Source organism: Nilaparvata lugens, chromosome 9, assembly GCF_014356525.2.
Source record: "Nilaparvata lugens isolate BPH chromosome 9, ASM1435652v1, whole genome shotgun sequence".
Lineage (NCBI taxonomy): Eukaryota > Metazoa > Arthropoda > Insecta > Hemiptera > Delphacidae > Nilaparvata > Nilaparvata lugens.
The window spans coordinates 36,700,324-36,724,091 of record NC_052512.1 but is presented as its reverse complement, the minus strand read 5'-3'; the positions used below and the strand labels follow the sequence as shown (position 1 = coordinate 36,724,091).

The window sequence follows — 23,768 nt, the reverse complement described above, 5'->3', positions numbered from 1 at the left end:
CACAGCAAGTTGTCAAAGTACTCAATCTAGCAAGCTGCAAAGATACTCCTTCCAGTCACTCCCACCTGTTGGTCCAACAATATTCCATTCACAGCAACTTGTCAAAGTACTCAATCTAGCAAGCTGCAAAGATACTCCTTCCGGTCACTCCCACCTGTTGGTCCAACAATATTCCATTCACAACAACTTGTCAAAGTACTCAATCTAGCAAGCTGCAAAGATACTCCTTCCAGTCACTCCCACCTGTTGGTCCAACAATATTCCATTCACAGCAACTTGTCAAAGTACTCAATCTAGCAAGCTGCAAAGATACTCCTTCCGGTCACTCCCACCTGTTGGTCCAACAATATTCCATTCACAGCAACTTGTCAAAGTACTCAATCTAGCAAGCTGCAAAGATACTCCTTCCGGTCACTCCCACCTGTTGGTCCAACAATATTCCATTCACAGCAACTTGTCAAAGTACTCAATCTAGCAAGCTGCAAAGATACTCCTTCCAGTCACTCCCACCTGTTGGTCCAACAATATTCCATTCACAGCAACTTGTCAAAGTACTCAATCTAGCAAGCTGCAAAGATACTCCTTCCAGTCACTCCCACCTGTTGGTCTCACAACACTTTGCCCAGCAAGCTGTCGTCGCAAATAGTGCATCTAGCCTGCTGTGACAGTACTGCGTCTAGTCAGACTCCTCGCTGAGCTCCTGGAAGGTGGCGAGATCTGGCGGCGTTGGCAGCAAGTTCTTGGAGAGCGCATACTCAATGAGCGCCAGATGGCAGAACACATATTGGTCGGGCATTTGAATGGAGAACGCTCGTTGCGCGCGAATTCGCTCCACTGTGCTGCGCACGTCCACAGTTCCCGCGTCCTCCAGCCTCGATATGCAAATGTCCAGTGTGCAAAATGTACCTGGAATCCAATTCAAACTATTTATTTGATGATTATACTATCACAGAAAACATTATACAAACAAAATAAAATTGTTACATACATTGTCCCACTCCCACAGTCGACTTGGATAAGTTCTCACTTTTCCTGCCCTTTTCTCATCTCACATAAATTATGACATAATAGCCTGGGGAGGTGCAGCTCAAAAATATATTGAACAGATTCTGATCTTGTAGAAGAAATCAATAAGAATTATAAACTGTTTGCCATATGATGCTCACTGCCGGCTATATTTCAAACAAACAGGATTATTAGCGTAACATCCCTACACACTACTACAGTAAGTGTTCAAAATAATTATAACACTCCGAAGAAAAAACTTTGACATTCCATTAAAAAGGCTGCACATCTAAAAGACAGCCACGTAACCAGGGGTGTAAATTTGATGAACTTCTGAAAGTAAATATTGAGGATATACAAAGACCAGAACATTTCAAAAGAACTTGGAAAGACTATCTCCTGAACAGCCCGCTGTACTCGTTGAATCAATTCCCAACGACGCCTGTCCAAGAATATGGACTTATTTATGACGTGCCCCTCGTCCTAGTGGTTGTGATGGCCATTTGAAATGAAATGAGCGCTATGTGTGCGATTTATTCGTTCAAGGTCTATCAATCATATTTATTTATTTACAATGCAAATGACACTAATGAAATAACATTGGTAGATAAAATATCAAGGTAGTCCTTGTGCTATTTTTCTTCCAAATTTTTAGGTGACAAAGTCGAAGATAAGGTTAGAATTTCACATGTATAATTGTTATGAAATGTTAATATTATATAATTATGGAATATTTATTTATTATTTATTCATATGGCTTTTATTTGCAGAGAGATCCTTTTGAGAGTTCTGTCTTGCCGCATTACCCAATGTCATTTCCTATTTACACTCAGGTTTGTAGGTTATATATTGGATTCTTCAAATTTACTTTCTTGAAATTTACACTTCCCTTCCTGAGTCTTTATTTTATGAAGATTAAAATCAATAAAACTTATTTCTAAACACAAATTCACTTTAAAAAACAAACAAATATAAAATTTTGATAATAATATCAAAGCTGAAAATTTCACATTACAAATTTTTCCATGGCAACCAGGGCCCTGTTTCATAAAACTTATAAGTCACTTATAAGTTCCATAAATAATGGAATATGATTGATAATGTTCAAATGACGACTCGGATTCGCGTCCCTTTCTCTAGTTTCAGAAATGGAATGTTGAATGAATAATAATTGGATATATTTTGAGGCACTGACCGGTGCGTCCGATGCCTGCCGAGCAGTGCACGAGTATGGGAGGTCCACGCACGTGGCCAGCCCACGTGTCACCCAGTGCTGCCAACATGGCCGCCTGACATTGGCGCACCTTGGCCAGGAAGTCGAGCATGGCTAGTGCCGAGTGCGGAACGCCGTAGTCAGGCCACGACGTGAACTGGTAGTGGTGCACTGAGCGACTCTCCTCCGTCTACAATCAACACACAAATATATTCAATAAATCTGCACGTTCTGGGAGCACGGCAGCTGTTAATTTGAACTTTCATGAGAATTTCACAGATTATATTATAATAATGTACCTACGACTATAATGAAAATTTTCTTAACGGCAAGGAAAGTTGTGTGAGAACGCCGCAGCTGATTTTTTACTGTTTGAGTTGAATGGGCGATTTTGAAAGCATAAAGTCAAGTTTACTTGACTTCAAGTTTTCATAACCTCAAAAGTATATCCTATTATATTAAGCGAGCAATTTCTGTATTTTTATATCTGGTTATTTATGTTCAACGGATCTCGAAAACGGCTCTAACGATTCTCACGGAATTTGGAACATGGTAGGTTTATGATATAAAAATTTGATTGCACTAGGTCTCATCCTTGGGAAACTCGCTGAACGACATTAAAAGGATAATTCATCCTTGGCTGAAACAGCTGTGGATAGTAAAAAAGTGAGTGAGCGAGTGAGTATGTGAAAAATCAAAATATCGCATCCCCGAAATTCATAAGATGACATAACTGCTATATTATAGCAAGCTGTGAAATTTAAACACGATCATTTTAGAGAATTGTGTTCTGTTTATCAATGAATAAAAATAACGAGCGAAGCTTGGTGCCCCGATATTAATTATGAAGAAAAAAAACTGATAAATCTCAAAGCTGTCTTCTCCATGCATAGTTTTCTTTTTAGAAAAATTAGTTTTGAGTTAGTTTTATTTTTTTCCCATAGAATAATTCAGTTATTTCAGAAGAATTTGGAGCCATAAAATACACTAACCGACTCACTTTCAGAACAGCTGATTTTGAACATTGACTGAAATCAGTTGTTATCACATTTTTGAGAGTGTGGATGCCTGCTTTGCCAGTGCTCGCCTTCACTGGCCACTGGCTTCACATCGCTCCATTTTTTGTCAAGTGAAGGCCAGTGGTCAACCGAGCATCCACTAATGTTCATATATTGCAGTGTGGATGGCAAGACCAATGTGGCCAAGCTGGTGAGCGAATTGGCAAGCGATAGTGTGGGGCTAGACATGAAATAATTATGTTACTGTACAGGCAATTGATCCACATCAGTTTACAACGATGTAGCTGTCTTGACCAAGTTTCAGCCTGCAACGTAAACTTAAAAGTTGATGCCGTGAGACACGACCAACTGAACGGCTCAACTCCCCACTTGATTCGCTTTCTTATCAAATGACCAAAATAGGCATTTGATGAACAGAGACCCTTTCTATTATTTTGTTATGCAACATTGCAAATTCCCATTGTTGCCCATCGCTCATATTTGACAAATGAAACAAAATACCACAAAAATATCATCAAAAGTATTTTTCAGCAATCATGGAATCAAGAAATCACCTTCAAAGGGTGGGTTTGTTATTTTCTTTTCTCAAATAATGTTTAAAAAAAACGCATACCAAAATAGTGAGCATTGAATTACTCCATGCGATTGTTGAACATTAATTATTTTTTACCAGTATTGAACAGTTTTTTCTTCAAAATTTAGATAAAACATCAACAAACATTATCATAGACTAGGGCTGATTCTATTTTCTTTTTGCTACTGGATGTATAACTTGTGTAACTACTCACTAAACTATCTTTGTGAATTTATGAATTCCATTCCATTTCATTCTTATTCAATCAATTAGCCTATTTAGAATTACACAACGCTCAGAAGAGTCAGTCTTGAGCTCAGAACGGATCCAATTCTATTACCTGATAGTGAATGTTTTTGAGATTCTCTGGCTTCAAATTTATCAAGTTTTTTAATAGTTATTTGTGCAACTAGTGCGCAAAGTGACAGTTTGCTGCACCGAAAGAAACGTTTACGCCCGAGCCGTAGGCGAGGGCGGAATGGTTTCTTGAGTGCAGCAGAGGAACTTTGCGCACGTATTTCACATTAAGTTTTTCCTACAGTTACCATTGAATATGAAAAGTGGGTAATTATGGGTAAAATTGCCTGAAATCCATCAAATAACTTAGTAGTGTTTGAATGGCGAGGCGGCTGTGTGGTGTGTGCTGTGGTGGCACTGTGCTGTTGCTGTCCTCCATATAATATATAATAGTAATAATTAGCGCGTTGTGCTTGGTTGCACCTCTGCTCACTATAGCAGCCACAGCAGTCACTGTTACCAACTTCATTTTGATTTTGCTGCACTGTTGCTCCATATAACCTACTAAGTATTTTGCGTTGCCATGTTGCAAATCTGGAGTGCAGAAAAATTTTTCCCGCACTAGAGCGGAAAAGTGATTCTTTGCGTTCTGTAATCAGTGCAGCAATGGCCACTTTTCAACGTAACTGTAGGAAAAAATATTTTTGAATCTATTAATGCATTTTCAAGTGTAATAATTCATCGTTTCACCTTTCTGATTAACCCAGATACAAAATTACAAGTGTATACAGTATATTATTTAGTTGGTATTGTTGTCACCTTTGTGTTGGTGAGCAGTAGCGACGATATGACATAGTCGGGATGTGGCTCGCTGGCCTGACAGGTGACAGTGAAGTGCCCGTGCTCCGCAACGGCACCCTCATCCTCGGGCCAGTACTGGGCGCACTTGGTGCGTCCTCGCTCCATCACTCGCGTCGTCATCACCACCACCAGCGTCTGCTGCTCCCAGATCATGCGCCAGAAATCGGCGCAAGTCTTCGGCAGAGGACCTACACATTACAAAAGTATTGTGACGTTTCTAACAGGGTTGGTTCGAGATTTATTTGAGTGAGACTACAAACGAAAATTATACTGACATTTATTGAAATGATTTAAACGTAATACTCTATGGCACAGACTAAACGAATATTTACAGATACATAGAATACAATAATATTGCTAGATTATAAGACTCACTACGATATTAATATTATTACTACAGTCCAATCAAAAGTTCATCAATTCACACTGAACATAAACTAACACTCTAGCAGAAAACTTTATGATTTCGTCAACTCTTGAAAGATTAACTAACACTGACAGATTGAACTGACACTAACACTTTCGAACTTCGCTGAACACAGAGTCCACTTCCTAAAAAACACTACACTTTTACCGTTCGTCCACACGCCGTTTGTATCCATTCACCATAAACTCAATACTCAACTCACATGTCCAAGTTATCCCTTTTTAATACTAGCTGCGAACTTTCTAAACTATTCCGGGACTCCAGAAGTCCAGAACCTTCTACTGGGGAATAGATAGGATTGATTGATTGATTGAGTACTTTATTTATGTATATTACAATATAAACTGGCTTATACACTTATATACAATAGCTTACAATACAGCAAAATTACGGATGAATTTACAAAATATAAATTAAGAAAAAATTATTGAGCTGTATATAATATGGAAAAAACAATTTGTAATAACTATAGATAAAATAGATAATATTGTTATGCATCTACATAAACTGGCGGAGCTTTGGACATATCAATGTCCATTCTTTAGAAAGAATATTCGAAGTATTCTTCCCACTAACTCTCTACCAAAAGGTAGGAGTGAGAGAAACAGAGAGGGGGTGTGGCTGGCGTCATTCAGCTGGGGAGAATGTGACTCGTGTCCTTTTGTTCTTGAACTTTCGCCCATTCCCCCTGCCCTGCACATTCCAATCCCTAAGCCTCTTTGTCACAATATTATAGTTTGTATAAAATAAGTTAAGACTTGGCCCTCCATCTGAAGAAATTACAAGGTTGGCAAATCGTGTAAAATCGCTGCTTTCTCAAATTTCCAACTTGACATCAGAATTGGATGTAGGATATGATCCCCGATATTCCAGTAGCGCTAAAAAGTTTCAAGATTGAAGGATTAAAAGGAAATTAAACTTTTTTGATGAATTTGGAAACATCGCGAAAATTTGTTTTTCTTTTGAATATCACTTCTCTCAGAAATATGGGGCGTCGTAATGCGTAAGAAGTTTATATCAAAATATAGGATGTTGAATCTTTTATAAAATAAAAAAAACTGAATCGAGTTAATGAAAGTAATTCATTTATAATCAGCATACATTGTATTCGAACACAAATAGTTCTGTACCGTACAAGGTTATTTATAATATCATGAATAAAGATATAATTCATTCTATCTTATTAAATAAATTAACATTTTCTTAATTTTTATGTATGTGTCTTAGTTTAGGTGCAATAGCATATACTTATGTTTATTTTTTGTAAATCTTTTTTGTATTTTGTTTTTGAAAAATAAATTCATTCATTCATTCAAATAACGAGGAGAATGTCTCTTTTCTATTGGAAGCCTGGACAATTTTTATACTGAACTGATTAACTTGAAATTTTGTACATAGATTCTTAATTTACCGCTGATGGTTAAAGGCCTATTTTAAATTCTTCAAGATCTCAGTAAGTTTTTTACCTGCTAGTCATAAATGAACTAGTTCAATCAAGAACTCAGAGATCGTTGCAATAAAAAGATCTGTCTGTGAATGTGAATGCCGCTGTGACACTGACCTTGCGTGGATATGAAGGCATTTCGTTGCTTGTATCCGTCGACAAAGTTGGCGTTTATGTAGTCGGATGTCGGATCATCGTCAACCTGCGACAGGATCACACGACTGTGGTCGTAGCACAGCACATCCGTGTAACGGTTCTTTGGCAAATTGTTACGCAACCTAAAACACAAATACAAACCAGTTTATTAACAAAAACAGTCTCACTGCATGGTCAAACCGGTTGACCGGTTCTTTGGAAAATTTACCTCAACCTTCAACACGAATGAAATCAGTTTCTGTTATATGTGAACCAATTACCAAAAGAGTTAGAATATTGAATGAAAAAGACTGAGAAATTGTCAAAAACCACTGATTTATCCAGAGAAAAGTTAGAATATCATAGAGCTTGGGTTAATATCATAGAGGTTAGATTCTTGCCGGCCTTTATTTGAAAAACTTGGCTTTTTAACTGTACCATTTATACAGAGTGTTTACCAACTCCCTTCCAATACTCTAGGGCATTGTTCCTGGGTAAGATACATATATCTAAATATCATATTTAAATTGACCGGAAGTCTTCAGTTACTCACACAGCGGCCATTTTTATTTTTTTCTAAATAATGGTTAAACATACGAAATTGAAACTTTGCACAAAGAAACTAGACAAAGCTACAAAAAATTTTGATAATTTTTCGAATTCATAAAACAAAATGGCGGCCATTTAACATTGTTATCTTTAAATAGCTTACAAATGACATGCAAAGCAGACGGAGACTGTTGCATTGTTGTGGCAGACTTTAGCCGCATGCTTTGGCATGCACTGCAACTAACCCCCAGCGGTGTCCTATCACTAAAGCTGTCACATCTCAGTTAATATTGGCCCAATCTTAAAACATCAGGTATCAATCGATAGGTAATTGGATTTACTATAAAAGTTATTCTTGTAAATGTAAAACCAACGGTTTCTGAGTTATTTAAACACAATTTTAAATGGCCGCCATTTTGTTTTATGTATTTGAAAAATTATCATAATTTTTTGTAACTTTGTCTAGTTTGTTATAAATGATTGTGCAAAGTTTCAATTTCGTATGTTCAACCATTATTTAGGAAAAATAATAATAAGTGAAAAAAGAAAAATGGCAGTTGTGTGAGTAACTGAAGACTTCCGGACAATTTATATATGATATTCAGATATGATTGTTACCCAGGAACAATGCCCTACAGTATTGGTAGGGAGTTCGTAGACACCCTGTATGTATAAGAAAACGAGTTGATGTGGACCAAAACTCAAATATACATGAGTAAAATATACGATACATATCATACAATGACTTACAATAGCAGGTTATTTAAACAAAAACAATATTATTACCACAACTCCTCAAAATTAATGATGATTTGGAGATCTTCAAAAAACATTTCAAAAATGTTTAGTTGATAGAGTATTTTATAGTGTACAAGAGTTCCTTTCAAACCAAAACTAAAGTCTGTGAGATATTACTTTTAAAATGAAGAGGAGAAACCCATTTCTCCTTCCAGAGTTTGTAGCATAGACAGAGACGGTCATCCTGCGCACATTTGGATGCGCCGTATCATTTTGTTTTACGTTCTTATGATGAACACATCTCCGTAATCACACAAAACAATATACCTGCTGCCAGTAAAAAATTTTTGGAACAATGCCAGGCAATAGCTGAAGGGGAGTGTTAGAATGCAGCTAGGTAGTGGGGGTGATTAGTGGAGGATAGAGCATCGGACCTCTCCGTATTCGAGAAAGAGCCGTATTAAAAGTAATATCTCACAGACTTTAGGTTTGATTTACTTAGGACCATATGCAAACACAACGTTTAACGCCTAACCACGTTTACTTGTAGATCATTTTTCAAGTACTTCTTTCATATATGTTCTTAATGCAGTACTCATATTATTGTCATTTAGAATCTACAAGAGGAAAACTTTTTGATGTTCCAACATTCAAAATTCGTTCTTGTTGAATTCTATTTGTATATTTATTTTTACAGTACCATGTGTAATTCATAATTTATTATCTATATGTTATTCGATACTCCCATATGAGGTCATGCTCAAAAGAGCTTGCATATAATGTTATGTTAATTTTAATGTGTAATGTTAATTTTTGTAATATTGCAATAAATAAATAGATATGGTTGCATTTATCATAATGTGTTTCATATGGGGTTTAAACTAACAGCTGACATTTCTCCGTTTGAACCAAGTATCTGCATACGGGCCTTAGTGTTGATTATGTAAAATTATTGACCTGACTTGTCTTACACTCAATAACTGGAGTTCTATGGACGTAATCTATATAATAGAAAAAAATAATTGCAATAGAAATACTCATGCGTGAAAAGGTGTTACCGAACATGTGTCGTGAAATTCTAGTCAACACACAAGATACAATATAACAATATAAATGAATACCAACTTGGCATGGTTGAAAGTGCCCTGCGGGGGCCGTGCTTTGAGCTCAGCATACTCGGCGCATAGCGCTTGCCGCCCCTTGGCTTGCACCGCCTCCACAAACTGCTCCAAGCTCACACCTCCACCTCCGCCTCCTCCGCCCCCGTCACAGTGAAGGCTGTCGTCATCCGAGAAGCCGCTGCTGGCTGATGAGGCAGCTGGCAGAGGCGAGACCGCGCCTAAACAAAAACAATATTCATTTTATTCACCATCAGGCTACAAAAGCAATAGGCACGGAGAGTAGAGTATTACGCCCGACGCAAAGTAGACCCACGCTAATCCACGCCACTCCAACCCACGCCGTGGGATGTTTTGTGAGGCATTGCTAGGCTTCTCCAGACATCTGTGTAATGATAATAATACATGCAATGAATAATCCACTTGTCAGCTGATTGATTATGAATAATTCAGATTTATATAAAGAAACTTCTCTACTATGCATGGATGAGGAAGGATGAATTTACAGTGAATAATAACGTTTCTATGTATAACCTGAGAGTTACATCTCATAACATTTATAATATTAACTATTCAGATTTGACAATAGTGCGAAGACAATTGGGGTATCTTAGCTCAAAAATAATAAATATCAGGCCAAATGCATTGTCAGAATCTCTTTCTAATAGGGGTAGACAGAGGATGGAACAGATAAATAAGTTGATGATACAAAAATGTTTCTTCGACATCAGTCAAATATTATAATTACTAGTAATTTATTGTTAACTTCGATTTTTTGTAGCTTTGATTATTAGTAAATAAATTTTTATATTGTCTAAACAGCTGATACTCTCACTCAGCGGTCAGGGTTTTGCCCTTGCTGGGTGGTGCCATGTAATTTCAATTTATTTGTAAAATAGCATAATATTATAATCTAGAATATTTCTTTTGTAAGTTTTTATTTTGTATTTTGTTTTTATGGGCCATAAAGATGTTTGAAAAAAAAGTTCTATAGCAATGGTTTACAAAACATCCCACGGCGTGGGTTGCTTTTCGTGGATTAGCGTTGATCTACTTTGCGTCGGGCCTTATAGGCCGTGAGTTATAACATTACTCTCAGTTAGTGTAGACTATGAATATTATGACAAAACCTTCGACTACCACCAAATGAGACTCAACTCTGCATTTTTGACCGAGCGAAGTGAGTTCTAAGATTAAAGTCGACGGTTTTGCATTTCTCTTTATTTATGTTTATATGTTTTAATGTTTATATTTATCTTCCACATTTACAGCGAACCGCGGTAATCGATTTTTGTGAAATTTGACAGGTATTTTCCTTTTTAAATTTCGCGTCGACGTATATACAAGGTTTTTGAAAATTTTGCATTTTAAGGATAACATAAAAGGAAAAGGAGCCTCCTTCATACGCCAATATTAGAGTAGAAATAACACTATAGAATTATTCATCATAATTCAGATGTCGAGTGGATTATTAATTGCATGCAATTTGAAATCTCAAGTAACTTGGTAAAAAATCAGTTGTCGTGTGGACTATTAATTGCAAGCGATGAGGCATGCAATTGATAATAGGAAGTAGCATATTATTTTTCCCGACTTTTCTCTGCTTTCAACTCGGTAAGCTTTTGATGATAGTATAGTTATTTACAACAAATTATTGTCGATACAACAACCCAAACAGCCATTAGTTGTTTACACACAGATGATATGCCGTCAAGCACTGCCGTTAATGATTTGGAGATTATTCAAAACAAGTTATTGAGGTATCTTTATTTCAAAAAGTATACTACGTTTTGTCCAATAGCTTTTTCTACTGAAACCTCGAAGTCAACATTCAAAGTCCAAAAATTAAAAACCAGAAGATCCATTATGTTATTATATAAAATTCTAAATTATAATATATTCATGCCAGATTTCGTCAATTTGTAAAATTTCCATGTTCCATGCAATAGACCAACACTTAATATGCTATTTCAAATACCGTTTGTCAGAACCGCACACCATTTCAATTCCTAGCTAAATAGAATAGACTAAACCCATTCCTTGACTCCCCCCCCATTCTATGACCGCTACAATACATTCAAAAAATCTTGTGAAAATTTGTGCTGCTCAATTGATGATTGAATTATTATTTTTGAGCTCTAATAACTCTTTTTTTCAATTGTTTCTTCTTTCTTTGTATATAGCCTACATATTTTTCATACCCCTTCACTAACTTTCCTGTATCTAACTCAAATATCGTTCTTTTTTAATCTCATTAGTAATACTGAATCGTTGGGAATATTTAAGTGCGATATTATTTTATTTTCCTTTTTAATTGTAAATTTATATATAACTTTACACCGACACGTCAGGACAGGACATAATTCACTCTTATGGACAGTATTAGCATGATTATTATCATCATCAGTATTATTATGGCTTTTTACTGCGCGTGGTCTACTGTTCACAGGATGGGGGAAGAGTATGGTTAGTTTGCTCTCGGCAGCCGGCCGGTATCCTCACACTTACTGGCCGGTAGGTCTACTCTCCAAGGTGGAACGTGTTGATAAGTGCATTGAAAGGGGTCGACAACATTTTCAACATCTGCTGTAATTTCGTAAATTGAATGCATGTTTGTCTATAAATTGTTATTTACCTCTAAGAGGAACTAAGAGAAGGGGTCTGTTCTAGATTGAACACCCTGTACAATACGTTCTACTGGTAGGTGTGGGTTCTAGTTTTAGCTTTGTTTACACCAAAGTTGTTATGTTGTTCACATATCGTTTCAAAGAAGAAATTTGTAAATGTCTGTCTGAAGAGCGTTGTTGGTTTGGACTTGTGTAGGGGGAAGATTCTGTTGGCAACTTTCTCAGTTTCCCACAGCGGTAGGGAAACAACAATTTTTTAAAACAAGGATTTATACATATTTTTTGAACGAATCCTATTATATTAAGCGAGCAATTTCTGTATATCTGTTTATATTTTTCTATTTCTATATCTGGCTATCTGGTTATCTGGTTATTATTTTCAACGGATCTCAAAAACGGCTCTAACAATTTTCATGAAATTTGGAATATCGTAGTTTTTTGATATCAAAATTCGATTGCACTAGGTCTCATCCCTGGGAAAACTCGCTGAAGGACATGAAAAGGATAATTCATCCTTGGAAAAACAGATAATGATTTCGTCGTCTGTCGAGATCAGCTGTGTAATCAATTAGCTTACCGTATCTCGTGAGAAATCTAGAAATTTTAATTGACTCGATTAAAATACATTAATCTGATTTGTTGACATGAGATGGTATATATCATAATATTTGAAGTTAATCATTATTTTACAGTTCTAAGTGATTAGTGAGTGTTATTTTGTTATTCAATTTGGTATGTAAACAATCTAAATTAGAACTTTTATGTTTTCAAATATTTGGACTGGAAATTTCACCTGAATTCAAGTGTATGGAACATAACCTACTTTTTGGAATATTTATAGTGTATTAATCAAAATTCAGGAAAGAAACAGTTTAGGGCAGTGCCTGTTAGTCCTTTCCCAATCATTTTAAAGAATTGAGTTCTATTCATCAATAAATAAATAACGAGCAAAGCTCGGTGCCCCGATATTAAAATATAATTTACAGTATCATTTTTAAGAAGAATTAACAGTTAATATCACATCAGATATACCGACCGGTATCATCTATCCTCTATAAAAACAGTAGCAAAACAGAGAATCGGCAACGCTATTCTCTTATCTTTCTCCACTGCCATTATAACGTGGACCTCACTATAAACTATTAATCAAGTGGTTTCACTCACCAATATCGGATTATTATCGGAGTGTTATCGGATGGGCACGTTAAACTGTCGGTCCCGGCTGAAGTATGACAGTCGTAAGGCCCATTGACGGCTTAAATTATATATTCAGGCGGTGGGACCTTCCCGCAAGGGTCTCCCCACCAACAAAAGTCATACGAATTTACTTTTTACTCACCAATAGAAGAATCGTTGGTTGTACGAGAATTTTCATTTTCTTTCATAATTGAGCTACTAGCTAATTATAATTTCAACAAACGAAAAATAATCATTATAATTTAATTGTAATCTGAAGTTTGGTTATGTGTTCATGTTGTTGTTATGTGAGAAATATAAAATTAGACTTGTTTTCTAATTTACATCTGATCAGAAAGTGATTAAAATATTGATGGTATCAAATTTAAGTTAAGTATTGATACTATCAAAAATAAAGCTGGAACTTATATATTGGAAATAAAACTGTAATAACTGAATAATAACTAACAATAACCAGATAACTAATAACTAAAACTGAAATAAAATATACTGGAACTCAATAATTTTTTTATTTAAATAGGTGTCCATACTTGGTGAAAAATTGAAAATTTGTAGAAAAATGTAAAATCATCCGCCATCATTATCTCGGTAACAAAGTGTTTAATGACCCATGATTACTGGAACATTTCTCTTTATTCTGATGCAAGGAAACACCTCACGAAGTGACGCGTTCTTTTTCAGAAAATGTTTTGAACACATGTATCAGAACATGTTTTGAATGTATAGTAAGGTCCAAGTTACAATAACAGTGGAGAAAAATAGGAGGACAGCGTTGCCGATTAGCCTTGTCATTGCCTTCTATAAAGGATACTGATACCAGTATATCTGATTTGATATTAACTGTCCATTCTTGTTTAAAATAATCAGTTCTATTTTATTCGTCAGGAAAATATATGTTTTAATGTTAATAGATTTTTATAATTAAGACGTGATATTTTGATGATTGATTTTATTTATAAATAGAGTTGTAAATGTGCTTTTGTAATTAATTCTTTATTCATTAAAAGTTTACATTGAACAAGATTAAAAATAAAATAAAACATTATCTTTTAACATTGCTAAAACAGTCACCTTGACAACCGTGCTTACATGATATCTACGTAGGGCTAGCCTACATCAATAGTTAAAAAACGATTTGGCAACGTTGCGGAGCTAGAAAAGGTTAGTAATATTTGCTGTGTCGAACGATAGCAACACCAATGCTAATAAAATATAACTATTGCTAACTAGTAGTTCTGCGAACAGTAGACCTCACGCAGTATTCTCATCCACAAGTACCTGATTGGAACTATAGACCTTATGGAAATACAGCAATAAACTGGCTACTCCACACATATCTGTGAAATCACTTGTCAGCTGATTTATGATGAATAATTCTATAGTCTGATTTTTACTCTAATATTGGCGTATAAAGGAGGCTCCTTTTTCCTTTTATATTATCCTTGAAATGCAAAATTTCAAAAAACCTTGTATATACGTCGACGCGCAATTGAAAAAGGAACATACCTGTCAAATTTCATGAAAATCTATTACCGCGTTTCGCAGTAAATGCGCACATATAAACATTTAAACACTAAGAGAAATGCCAAACCGTCGACTTGAATCTTAGACTTCACTTCGCTCGGTCAATAACGTTGCTATTCATTAATTTCCTATATTAACATTCTAAATTCAAAATCTTTTGTGATTATTTTGGGATCAGAAGCCGGTTAAATTTTAATCGTGATTAATTCCACGAGAACCATTCAGAGAAGCCGTCTTATCAGAAAGGCCTTCTCTGATTGGTTCTCGTGAAATTAATTGGGGTAAAAATTTAACCGGCTTTTGAGCAACCGGATCTCAGTGTTTAAAACAGCTAAAGAATCATAATATGCAATCAAAATTCGGGAATGGATTAGTAAGGGCTATTTGTCTGTTTTTCCGTTTCCAATCATTTTATGATAAGATTGTTTTGTCATTGTTAAATAAATAAATAGGCCCGCCGCAAAGTAAACCCACGAAAAGCAACCCACGCCGTGGGATGTTTTGTAAAGCATTGCTATAAAATTATTCATAATCAATCAGCTGACAAGTGGATGCATGAATTATTATCATTACACAGATGTCTGGAGAAGCCTAGCAATGGTTTACAAAACATCCCACGGCGTGGGTTGCTTTTCGTGGATTAGCGTGGGTCCACTTTGCGGCGGGCCATAACGTGGACGTCACATACCTGAGTTGTTGCCGGGCTCTCTCCTGGCCCACGCCTCGCCGCCATTGTTGTCAGACTGTTCCTGCTGCTGTTGTTGTTGCGTTGCTATCTCCAGGTCATCCTCATCCTCATCCTCCGAGTTGCCCCTCGAATTACTCTTCGATTTCCTCTTCTCATCAACATTCTGCACAAAAAATTATGTTTTTCACTTTCCAATATTGAGATGTGTCAAACGCACATGTGACAATATTTCCAAATCAAATAGAATTCTTCATTTCCCATAATCACATATAATTCTTGAAGCAACTTTTGTCTTGCTCATTCAATATAACAGTTAATTCAATACAAAGCTACAGTTCAAAAATTATAGGCAGTTTTTTGGAGTTCAATAGGTAGGTCTTCATGTCATGTAAATTTTGTTACTTGTATGGTGTGGGCCACCCCTAATGTAAGTGTTTTAAACGTAAAACAATTGCGTGGAATTTGAATAAAGAGAAAGACGAAACTAGAAATCTAAGCTACATATGAAGTCATCTTCAACCAATAGACATAAGAAGCCCCTGATAAAAAGTCTCATGCCATTTAAAAAGGAAATCAACGTAACTTATTTATTCATTTAAAAACTGATATTCATTCATTAAAAAAAAAAAATAAGTTCATTTATTCTTCCAATTGATACTTTACACATAAATAAAAATCTGGTGTGGTACACTCACACAACTTTCCTTGCTCATTGAACTGTAAGCACCATTTTTAAACGAGAATAATTTAGGGGAATAACATAATGACGATTGGCGGCAACATATTTGAAACTACGATCAGACTTCTGTATATGTATATATATATAATTGTTTTTAGAGTAATTTTTCCTTTGTGTAAATTGTGAAATTCGATTATTTTTTTAAAAGTCGTCAAAACAGCTGTTCTATAGATGAAATATCTCGAATATGTGTTCTTTTTATGAACTGCTCTACCTACCTACCTCTTGCACGAGAAGGAGGTTACAAATTCCATTTCTCAAGGATGGGGTGGACCCCCCATTAGTTTCCCAGGAAGAAGACTCATGTCAGTTGATAGAGCTGATGAATAACTATACAGGGTATGAATATGAAAAAAATCGGTCAAGTCATTTTTGAGAAAATCGTGAAAAACATGTTTTTTAGTAATCATCCGCCATTTTATTCAAGAATATTACGGAGCTCCTGCAATTTTCCCAGAAATGAGACTCATATCAGTTGATAGGGCTTATAAATAGCTATCCATGGTATAAATTTGAAGAAAATCGATAGAGCCGTTTTCGAGAAAACCGTGAAAAACATGGTTTCTAAGTGATTATCCGCCATTTTTCTCAAGAATATTACGGAGCTCCTGCAATTTTCTCAGAAATGAGACTCATGTCAGTTGATAGGGCTTATGAATAGCCCTGGTATAAATTTGAAGAAAATCATTAGAGCAGTTTTCGAGAAAAACATGGTTTTTTAGTAAATATCCGCCATTTTGAATTCAATTTTATTGAATTTCTTATTGTCGGATCCTCATGGTATAAGGACCTTAAGTTTAAAATTTCAAGTCAATCGGTTGATTAGGAATGGAGTTATCGTGTTCACAGACATACACACATACACACACACACACACACACACACACACACACACACACAGACCAACACCCAAAATCATGTTTTTGGACTCAGGGGACCTTGAAACGTATAGAAAACTTGAAATTAGGGTTTTGCCTATGGTAGTAGGGCAAAGAAAGTAAAAATTATGAACAGTACGAGTAGATATATCACGAGTATGATTTTACGAGTCTATATAATCACAACAGCAATATTGCAAATTATAAAAATAAAGATAATAAAATAATACAATTACACGTTGTACAAAGAAGTCACAATAACTCATTTACAGTAATAGAAGAATAAATAATTTCAAGTACCCCGAGGACTAAAAGTCCTGTTTGGGGCACCATCATATTTTTAATCAAGAAAAAAAAAATAAGCAATGAATTATTTTGCCGAGTCGGAACTTGCATAATATGACTGGGTAAGGAATTTTTCTTTAGATAATACTTGTATAATACCATTTTAATCAACTTTTCCTCATTTATAAAATAACATTAGGTACCAAAGCCAGTCACTGAAGTATTTTTCTGCATTGAAGTAGCAAGTTGGTAAACCTGTATCTAATCAGCTCATTCCACTTTAGTTGGAGCTTTATTATTGTTTGAGCTTTAAGGTTAAACGAAATTGCTATCTAATTATCTAATATAGCTGTATTATTAAGTGTAAGTGCCATTAATAATAAAATAAAAATGGATTTGATAGAGTGTGATTTAATATTTTATTGCAAAAAGGAACTTTTCTGCATAAAAAACCCAGAAAGATTGATAATTTTTAAAGCATGAATACTGTATGTCAAAAATAGTATATCATAAATACAGAGTGATTTTTCAGTCCTGATATTCATTTTTTAATTAATTTATAAAACATAAATTCATTTGAAATATGAACTGTATAGGACTGTATAGTCGTGATATACAAAAGAATTATATTTTATTACTTATTCATTATCTACTGAGGATTATTCAAGAAAATGCTCAGAATGTCAATCCATAGAAGATAAACACGCATTGTCTCTTTTCACAATAATATTATTAATTGATAATCAACTTTATTGATTTATTATTAAATAATATTAATTAATGTCTTTGGTAGAAGACATTCTGTTCATAAGAAGAATGGAATCCAAACATAATGTTGAACCACTCAAGGATAATCAACTCGCACTGCCAGGTGTATAACTATTGAGTAGGGCCACCAACTTCGGATGATGAAACAACATTTTCTTTTATTGAAAATAAATTACCATACACTGAAAATAGGGTGACAAGACAAAAAAAGCGCTCTGTACTTAAGACAATAGTCAATGTTACTTGTAAAGCAAATGACAATATAGTATCTTACGTCACAAGGACGGGAAGGGGCCTTTTTGCAGTCAAGAATGATGTTTCTAGTCGAGGCGTTAGCAGAGACTAGAATTTCATTCGAGCACTGAAAAAGACATTCACGTCCAAGTAAAAAACACTATTTTTTGTCATAATCTGAAGAAGAATAATTGAGAAATAGAAAACATTACCTGCTTGTACTGAAATTACTACAAGCATTCTATAAACATAACCTAGTTTACAAATTCCGAATCAGGAGTTTTGTAAAAGTTGACAAAATTTCCACATGGAGCACTGAAGGTAGTTTTTTTTTGTAGCAGTTTTACTGTTCCTATTTCGGAACTAGGGAACATACTAGACTAAAAAAAACATATGGTTTCATTACAGTAGAGTATGCTGTAATGAGAATCATATGTTTATTTGCTCTGCAAACGGCTGTTTACCGGCTTGATTTCATGCATGGAAAACAGCTGAGATTGAATGACTACGACAAAAAATACATTAATATTGTTCTATTAAATGACCTGATGAAGGAGGTTGTTGTCATTGGCTAGCGGAGACATGCAGAGTTGGTCCTCAGGCGGGCGATTGGCCATCGACTTGTGACAATGCAGCAGCCAGACATGATGGGCCACTTCCAGACTGCCACCCAGTCTGACAGGCAGACACTCCCTTGGTATGTGCACCACCAACTGCCAACACACAAATCAAACATCATACATGGTGGGCCACTTGCAGGCTGCCACCCAGTCAAAAGTTATGGGTGTTTGAAATTTTTATCCTTGAGGTGTCCTTATGCGCGCCTCTCCACTAGGAAATACTGAAATGAAGAGTGGGTGATTATCATAGAACATAATCTATATGAACTTATATCATTGTGCAAAATATCAATGTGACGACAATTTAGTTGGTGATGATGGTTGAAGCTGAAATTAGGTGTTTTTCACAATACAAGGAGCACTGTTGTCAGGTGCACCTGGACATCAATATGGGATAGAGCGCTTTACCTGGTCTCAGATTGTAGAGCACAAAATTACGCCCAGAGTGATTTTGAAAAATACATATCTAATGATAACAATCTGAAGATATTATTGATCAAAAACTAAAATTCATCAAATTTTAGTTTTTTCTTAAAATTTTACTTATTTAAAGAAAATCATAACTCAATACTCATTGGAGATAGACAGTTTCGAATGATCTCATTTTATTCTGAATTTTATAATCTAAAAAATGCAAGAGCAAATTTTTCTTTCCGATCACTGGATTTGGCGAAAATAGATGAAAACTGGAAAATGAACAAAAAATACGAGGTTTTTGGGTCACCCTGTATTTACCAAGGAAATTTTGCATGAATAAATTGGTTCTTGACTTATCTTATGTATCCAAACAATATACTGTATTCGGATATCTGAACTACAATATAAATTGCAAGCACACCCCCTTTTTATATCTATACTAGCAGGTAACCCGTGCTTAGCAAGGGTCTTTCTTAAAACTTGACGTAATGAAATCTAGAAGAATTCAAAATAGGCCTATAAGAATCCTCGGTTGATTAAGAATTTATATGCTGCATTTCAAGTAAATCAGTTAAAAACCACCTTTCAATTAAAAAAAGAAGTTGGATTCAAAATGGCGGAAAAAATTTGGGTGTGACGGAAAACCTGTTTTTATCATTCGAAAAGGATCCCCAATCATACCTATCTTCTAATTTCCCTTTTAAGAGAAATCTTCTGCTGCTTCCGTACAAACTGGAAGCATGACAAATAATTGAAAACTTGACAAACTGAAAACTTGATGTAATCAAATCTTGAAGAATTTAAAATTGGTCTATAACCACCCTCAGTTAAGCAAGAATCTATATGCAAAATTTCAAGTTAATCAGTCCAATAGTTCTGACGTGATAATGCGTCAAACATAATTTCCCTATACTTTACACCTGTATAGGCTACGTTTATAATCCAGTTCTTTCCTTTATTATAGTATAGAAGATGATACATGGATGGATGATTATTGTTATTTTACTAAAAGATAGAATAAGTTGAATAGTTTCCCTTTCAGAGGGAGTTTTGACAACCCACAAAACTCATTTTTCAATTTGAAGATATAACGAAAAGGTGCATATGACCTTATTTTTTTGCTCAGCTTGCCAAAATACCCCTCATTCCAATATTAAAATTTTCGACTAACTGTACAGTGAGTCAGTCATTCTATCAGGGCTCGAATAATTTTGAAATTCTAATTAAATAAAAATGGAAGAATATAGCTTCTTTATGTAAATAGCAACACCTTCATTCAAAGACATATTAACTGCATGTGTTTTCATATTGCCGATACAGCATTGATGAAACTGTAGACGTTTATTTAGCACTTTGTCTCAAAAATTGTTTTTGCTGAAAAATTAATAATCCATGATCCTACACACGTCGTGGGTGTAGGCCTAAACATTGCATCAGGAAAACGAAGTTTCAAAACTATGTTTTTCAGGTAGAAAGCAATATAGAAACAGATGTTCCTTTTTTAATTTCGACCATATGATTTGGTGATTTTTCAATGAAATCGAATGTACCATTGATGAAATTTAAACATTGATTTTGAAACATCTAGAAGGAAAATAAAATTTTGGGCTTCCAGGTGCACGAGATTGATATTTTTAGAATCTATGTGCAAAATTTGGAGATTTAAATCATTCCCGAATTTCCGGTATGCAATCCACAAGTTGACATGTTTTGATGCGAACAAACACAACCCTACTCTCTCTTATTATATAGATTGAAGTTATGAGATTGAATTAATCTTATTGAGATTGATCTAAATCATTCCCGAATTTCCGGTATGCAATCCACAAGTTGACATGTTTTGATGCGAACAAACACAACCCTACTCTCTCTTATTATATAGATTGACTGGAATAGTAATATTATTCACACTATAACGGTAAGTCTAGGGCTAAAGTGCATGTCCAGTGCCAACATACCTGTCATCAAATTTTTGGTTGGGATCGATTTAGTATGTTATTTTGAGCACAAAATCACAAAAATTAAACGGCGTTCACTATTGTTTTTAAAATAAACTAAGTTCAAAGTAGCAGAACTTTACATGCATTTAACCTATAAGTAGCAACCATAAGTAGCTAAGGTTAGGGAAAGCTGTGTGTTAGGAAAAGCTTTAGGTTCGGAAAAGCTTTATGCTAGGAAAGCTTAGGTTAGGAAAAGCTTTGGGTTAGGAAAACTCAAATTAGGAATATCATAATTTGATGATTTCAATAATCAAAATGGCTGCTACTCATAGGTTAAATGCATGTAAAATTGTGCTACTTTGAACTTAGTTTATTTAAAAAACAATAGTGAGCGCCGTTTGATTTTTTTGATTTTGTGCTCAAAATAACATACTAAATCGATCCCAACCAAAAATTTGATAATAGGTATGTTGGCACTGGACATGCACTTACACCAAGTCTAGTTTTAGCATTAAAAGATAATCCCTCTGTATAGGTCATTCATTCATGTTTCACATTTTTTAGACAAAATTTAGAAATAAAAGAAGTTTTGGACAATAGCTTATTGTTAGCTCTATCCAATAAATAAATAAATTTTTAGCCTATTTTTTGTAAGCTCATTCGACTACTGTCTATAATGACCGTTTTGGCCGGTTGAGAGTGTAAGAACGGCACAGTATGAGTAACTACTAGCATCATAGCTTTATGAAAATAATTCTAGGACTATCGGCTTGAATTAACAGTGAAATTTGGAACATGAACGCCCTATACAATGGGATGTCTTCTTATTTTATCTTTTCTGAATGGTATAAGTATAATTGTTAACACAATAATTTAATAGAATGATAAAAAAATTAATGAATGATATTTCATCTTTTCTAAATGGTATAAGTATAATTGCTAACACAATATTAAGAATGATAATATTACAAAGTGTTTATTGGTTGTCTTTTGACTTGTGAAAGTGGATATTCGATCTTTTAAAAGTGAATATTTGTTTATGTGATAAACATAACCCAACTTTGGACAATTAAAATTCAAAAAGAAAGAAATTTTTGTGCTTGCGTCTGCTTTTTATACTGATATTGCGATGTTTTAACCTAATAAATGAATAATATAATAAAGAAAGATATAGTATTGTGTGGTATAGATTACAAACCTGTGGAATGCTAACTGTGAACACTCTGTCTCTTAGCTTTTCCCTCACGAAAAGCCTCAAAATTCTGAAAGGAGCTTTGAACCACAATGGTGCCGTAACTATTAAAACTTTCTTTAATTTGGCCGGATAACCACCCTGCAACAAAAACGTGTCAATTAAAAATAATAGTACATTAATCTATAATTGAAAATAATGGAATTCAATTTATGAGTGGGCAACCTCCCTAAAATAAATTTAAATAAAGTATTATTGATTATTTTAAACAACTGTTAACAGCTAACCATTTTCAACAACGGCTAAGTGTTAATTCTTGTTCAAAATGATCAATTTAATTATATTTGTCAAGAATATATGTATTCCAATGATTCAATAATAGTCCAGTCAAATGGTCGTTTTTCAGGAAACAGCCCCGAAAGAATTTTTCTCGACGGTTCTAAATGTATTTTAAATGTATTCTGAATTCGAATCTGAAATTTGCTGACACGCCAGAGGGCGGCTTCACCCCCAAACCCCAAAAACCCCCAACATTTCGGACTTTTTTCATTTTTCCCATTTTATCTCGTAAACATTGAATTTCTCAAGAAAAATCATTCTCGACAAAATTAAAGATAATAAATTTTCCAATAAATTGAGTGGTCGCGCAGGATTCTACCATTTTTGGTTCCGGAACTACGAATTTACAAAAATGGGGTATTTTTAAGGGGTTTTCAAAATTATTATGCAAACCTTCCACTTCTACCCTACAATGAACAGTCATGCAAGATGGGTTTAAGGCAACGTAGCTTATAGTGCATGTAATTCTCTTTAATTTGAGACCAATCGCAAGTTTCTATCACGTATCTTATTCGTTTTAGAGACTCTTGAATAACAGTAAATTCGCAGTTTGGAGATGAAGCCGCCCTCTGGCGTGTCAGCAAATTTCAGATTCGAATTCAGCGCCCCAAAATAAATGTAGAACCGTCGAGAAAAATTCTTTCGGGGCTGTTTCCTGAAAAACGACCATTTGACTGGACTATAATTAATTTTCATAATTGAGATAAAATATTAAATTCAAAATTATGAAACAGTTTTGAATTGGTCGGCCATATCGACATCTAATAAGATCAATGTGAACCAGTCAAATCATGCATTCTTTTTGAACACATCACGTCTAAAGTTTACATTTATACAGAGTGTTTCAGAAGTAGTGTCGAACATTTTAGGGTATAGTTCCTGGATGATAGGAGACTACAAATGTAAGTGTCCAAAAATCAGCGATTATCCTTATAGCTGCCATTTTGTTTTTTCACATAGGAATTTTCATCTCAAGAACGAAATGATGTATTGATCTGAA

The 23,768-nt window shown here is 34.8% G+C and overlaps 1 protein-coding gene across 1 annotated transcript in view; it reads right to left on the bottom strand.

Annotated features, from left to right (window-relative positions):
* Positions 1–411: 411 nt before the first annotated feature.
* The window catches only part of LOC111052210 (tyrosine-protein phosphatase non-receptor type 9), a 70,472-nt gene continuing 47,115 nt past the window's right edge, over positions 412–23,768 (bottom strand). Inside the window, exons 5-12 of the mRNA XM_039435821.1 lie at positions 22,436–22,570; positions 18,806–18,973; positions 15,357–15,519; positions 9,328–9,541; positions 6,898–7,058; positions 4,868–5,097; positions 2,201–2,408; positions 412–906 (exon numbers count right to left, since the gene is read on the bottom strand). Of these exons, the coding sequence (XP_039291755.1) occupies positions 677–906; positions 2,201–2,408; positions 4,868–5,097; positions 6,898–7,058; positions 9,328–9,541; positions 15,357–15,519; positions 18,806–18,973; positions 22,436–22,570 (1,509 nt within the window). The 3' untranslated portion in view covers positions 412–676. The remainder of the gene's footprint in view (positions 907–2,200; positions 2,409–4,867; positions 5,098–6,897; positions 7,059–9,327; positions 9,542–15,356; positions 15,520–18,805; positions 18,974–22,435; positions 22,571–23,768) is intronic.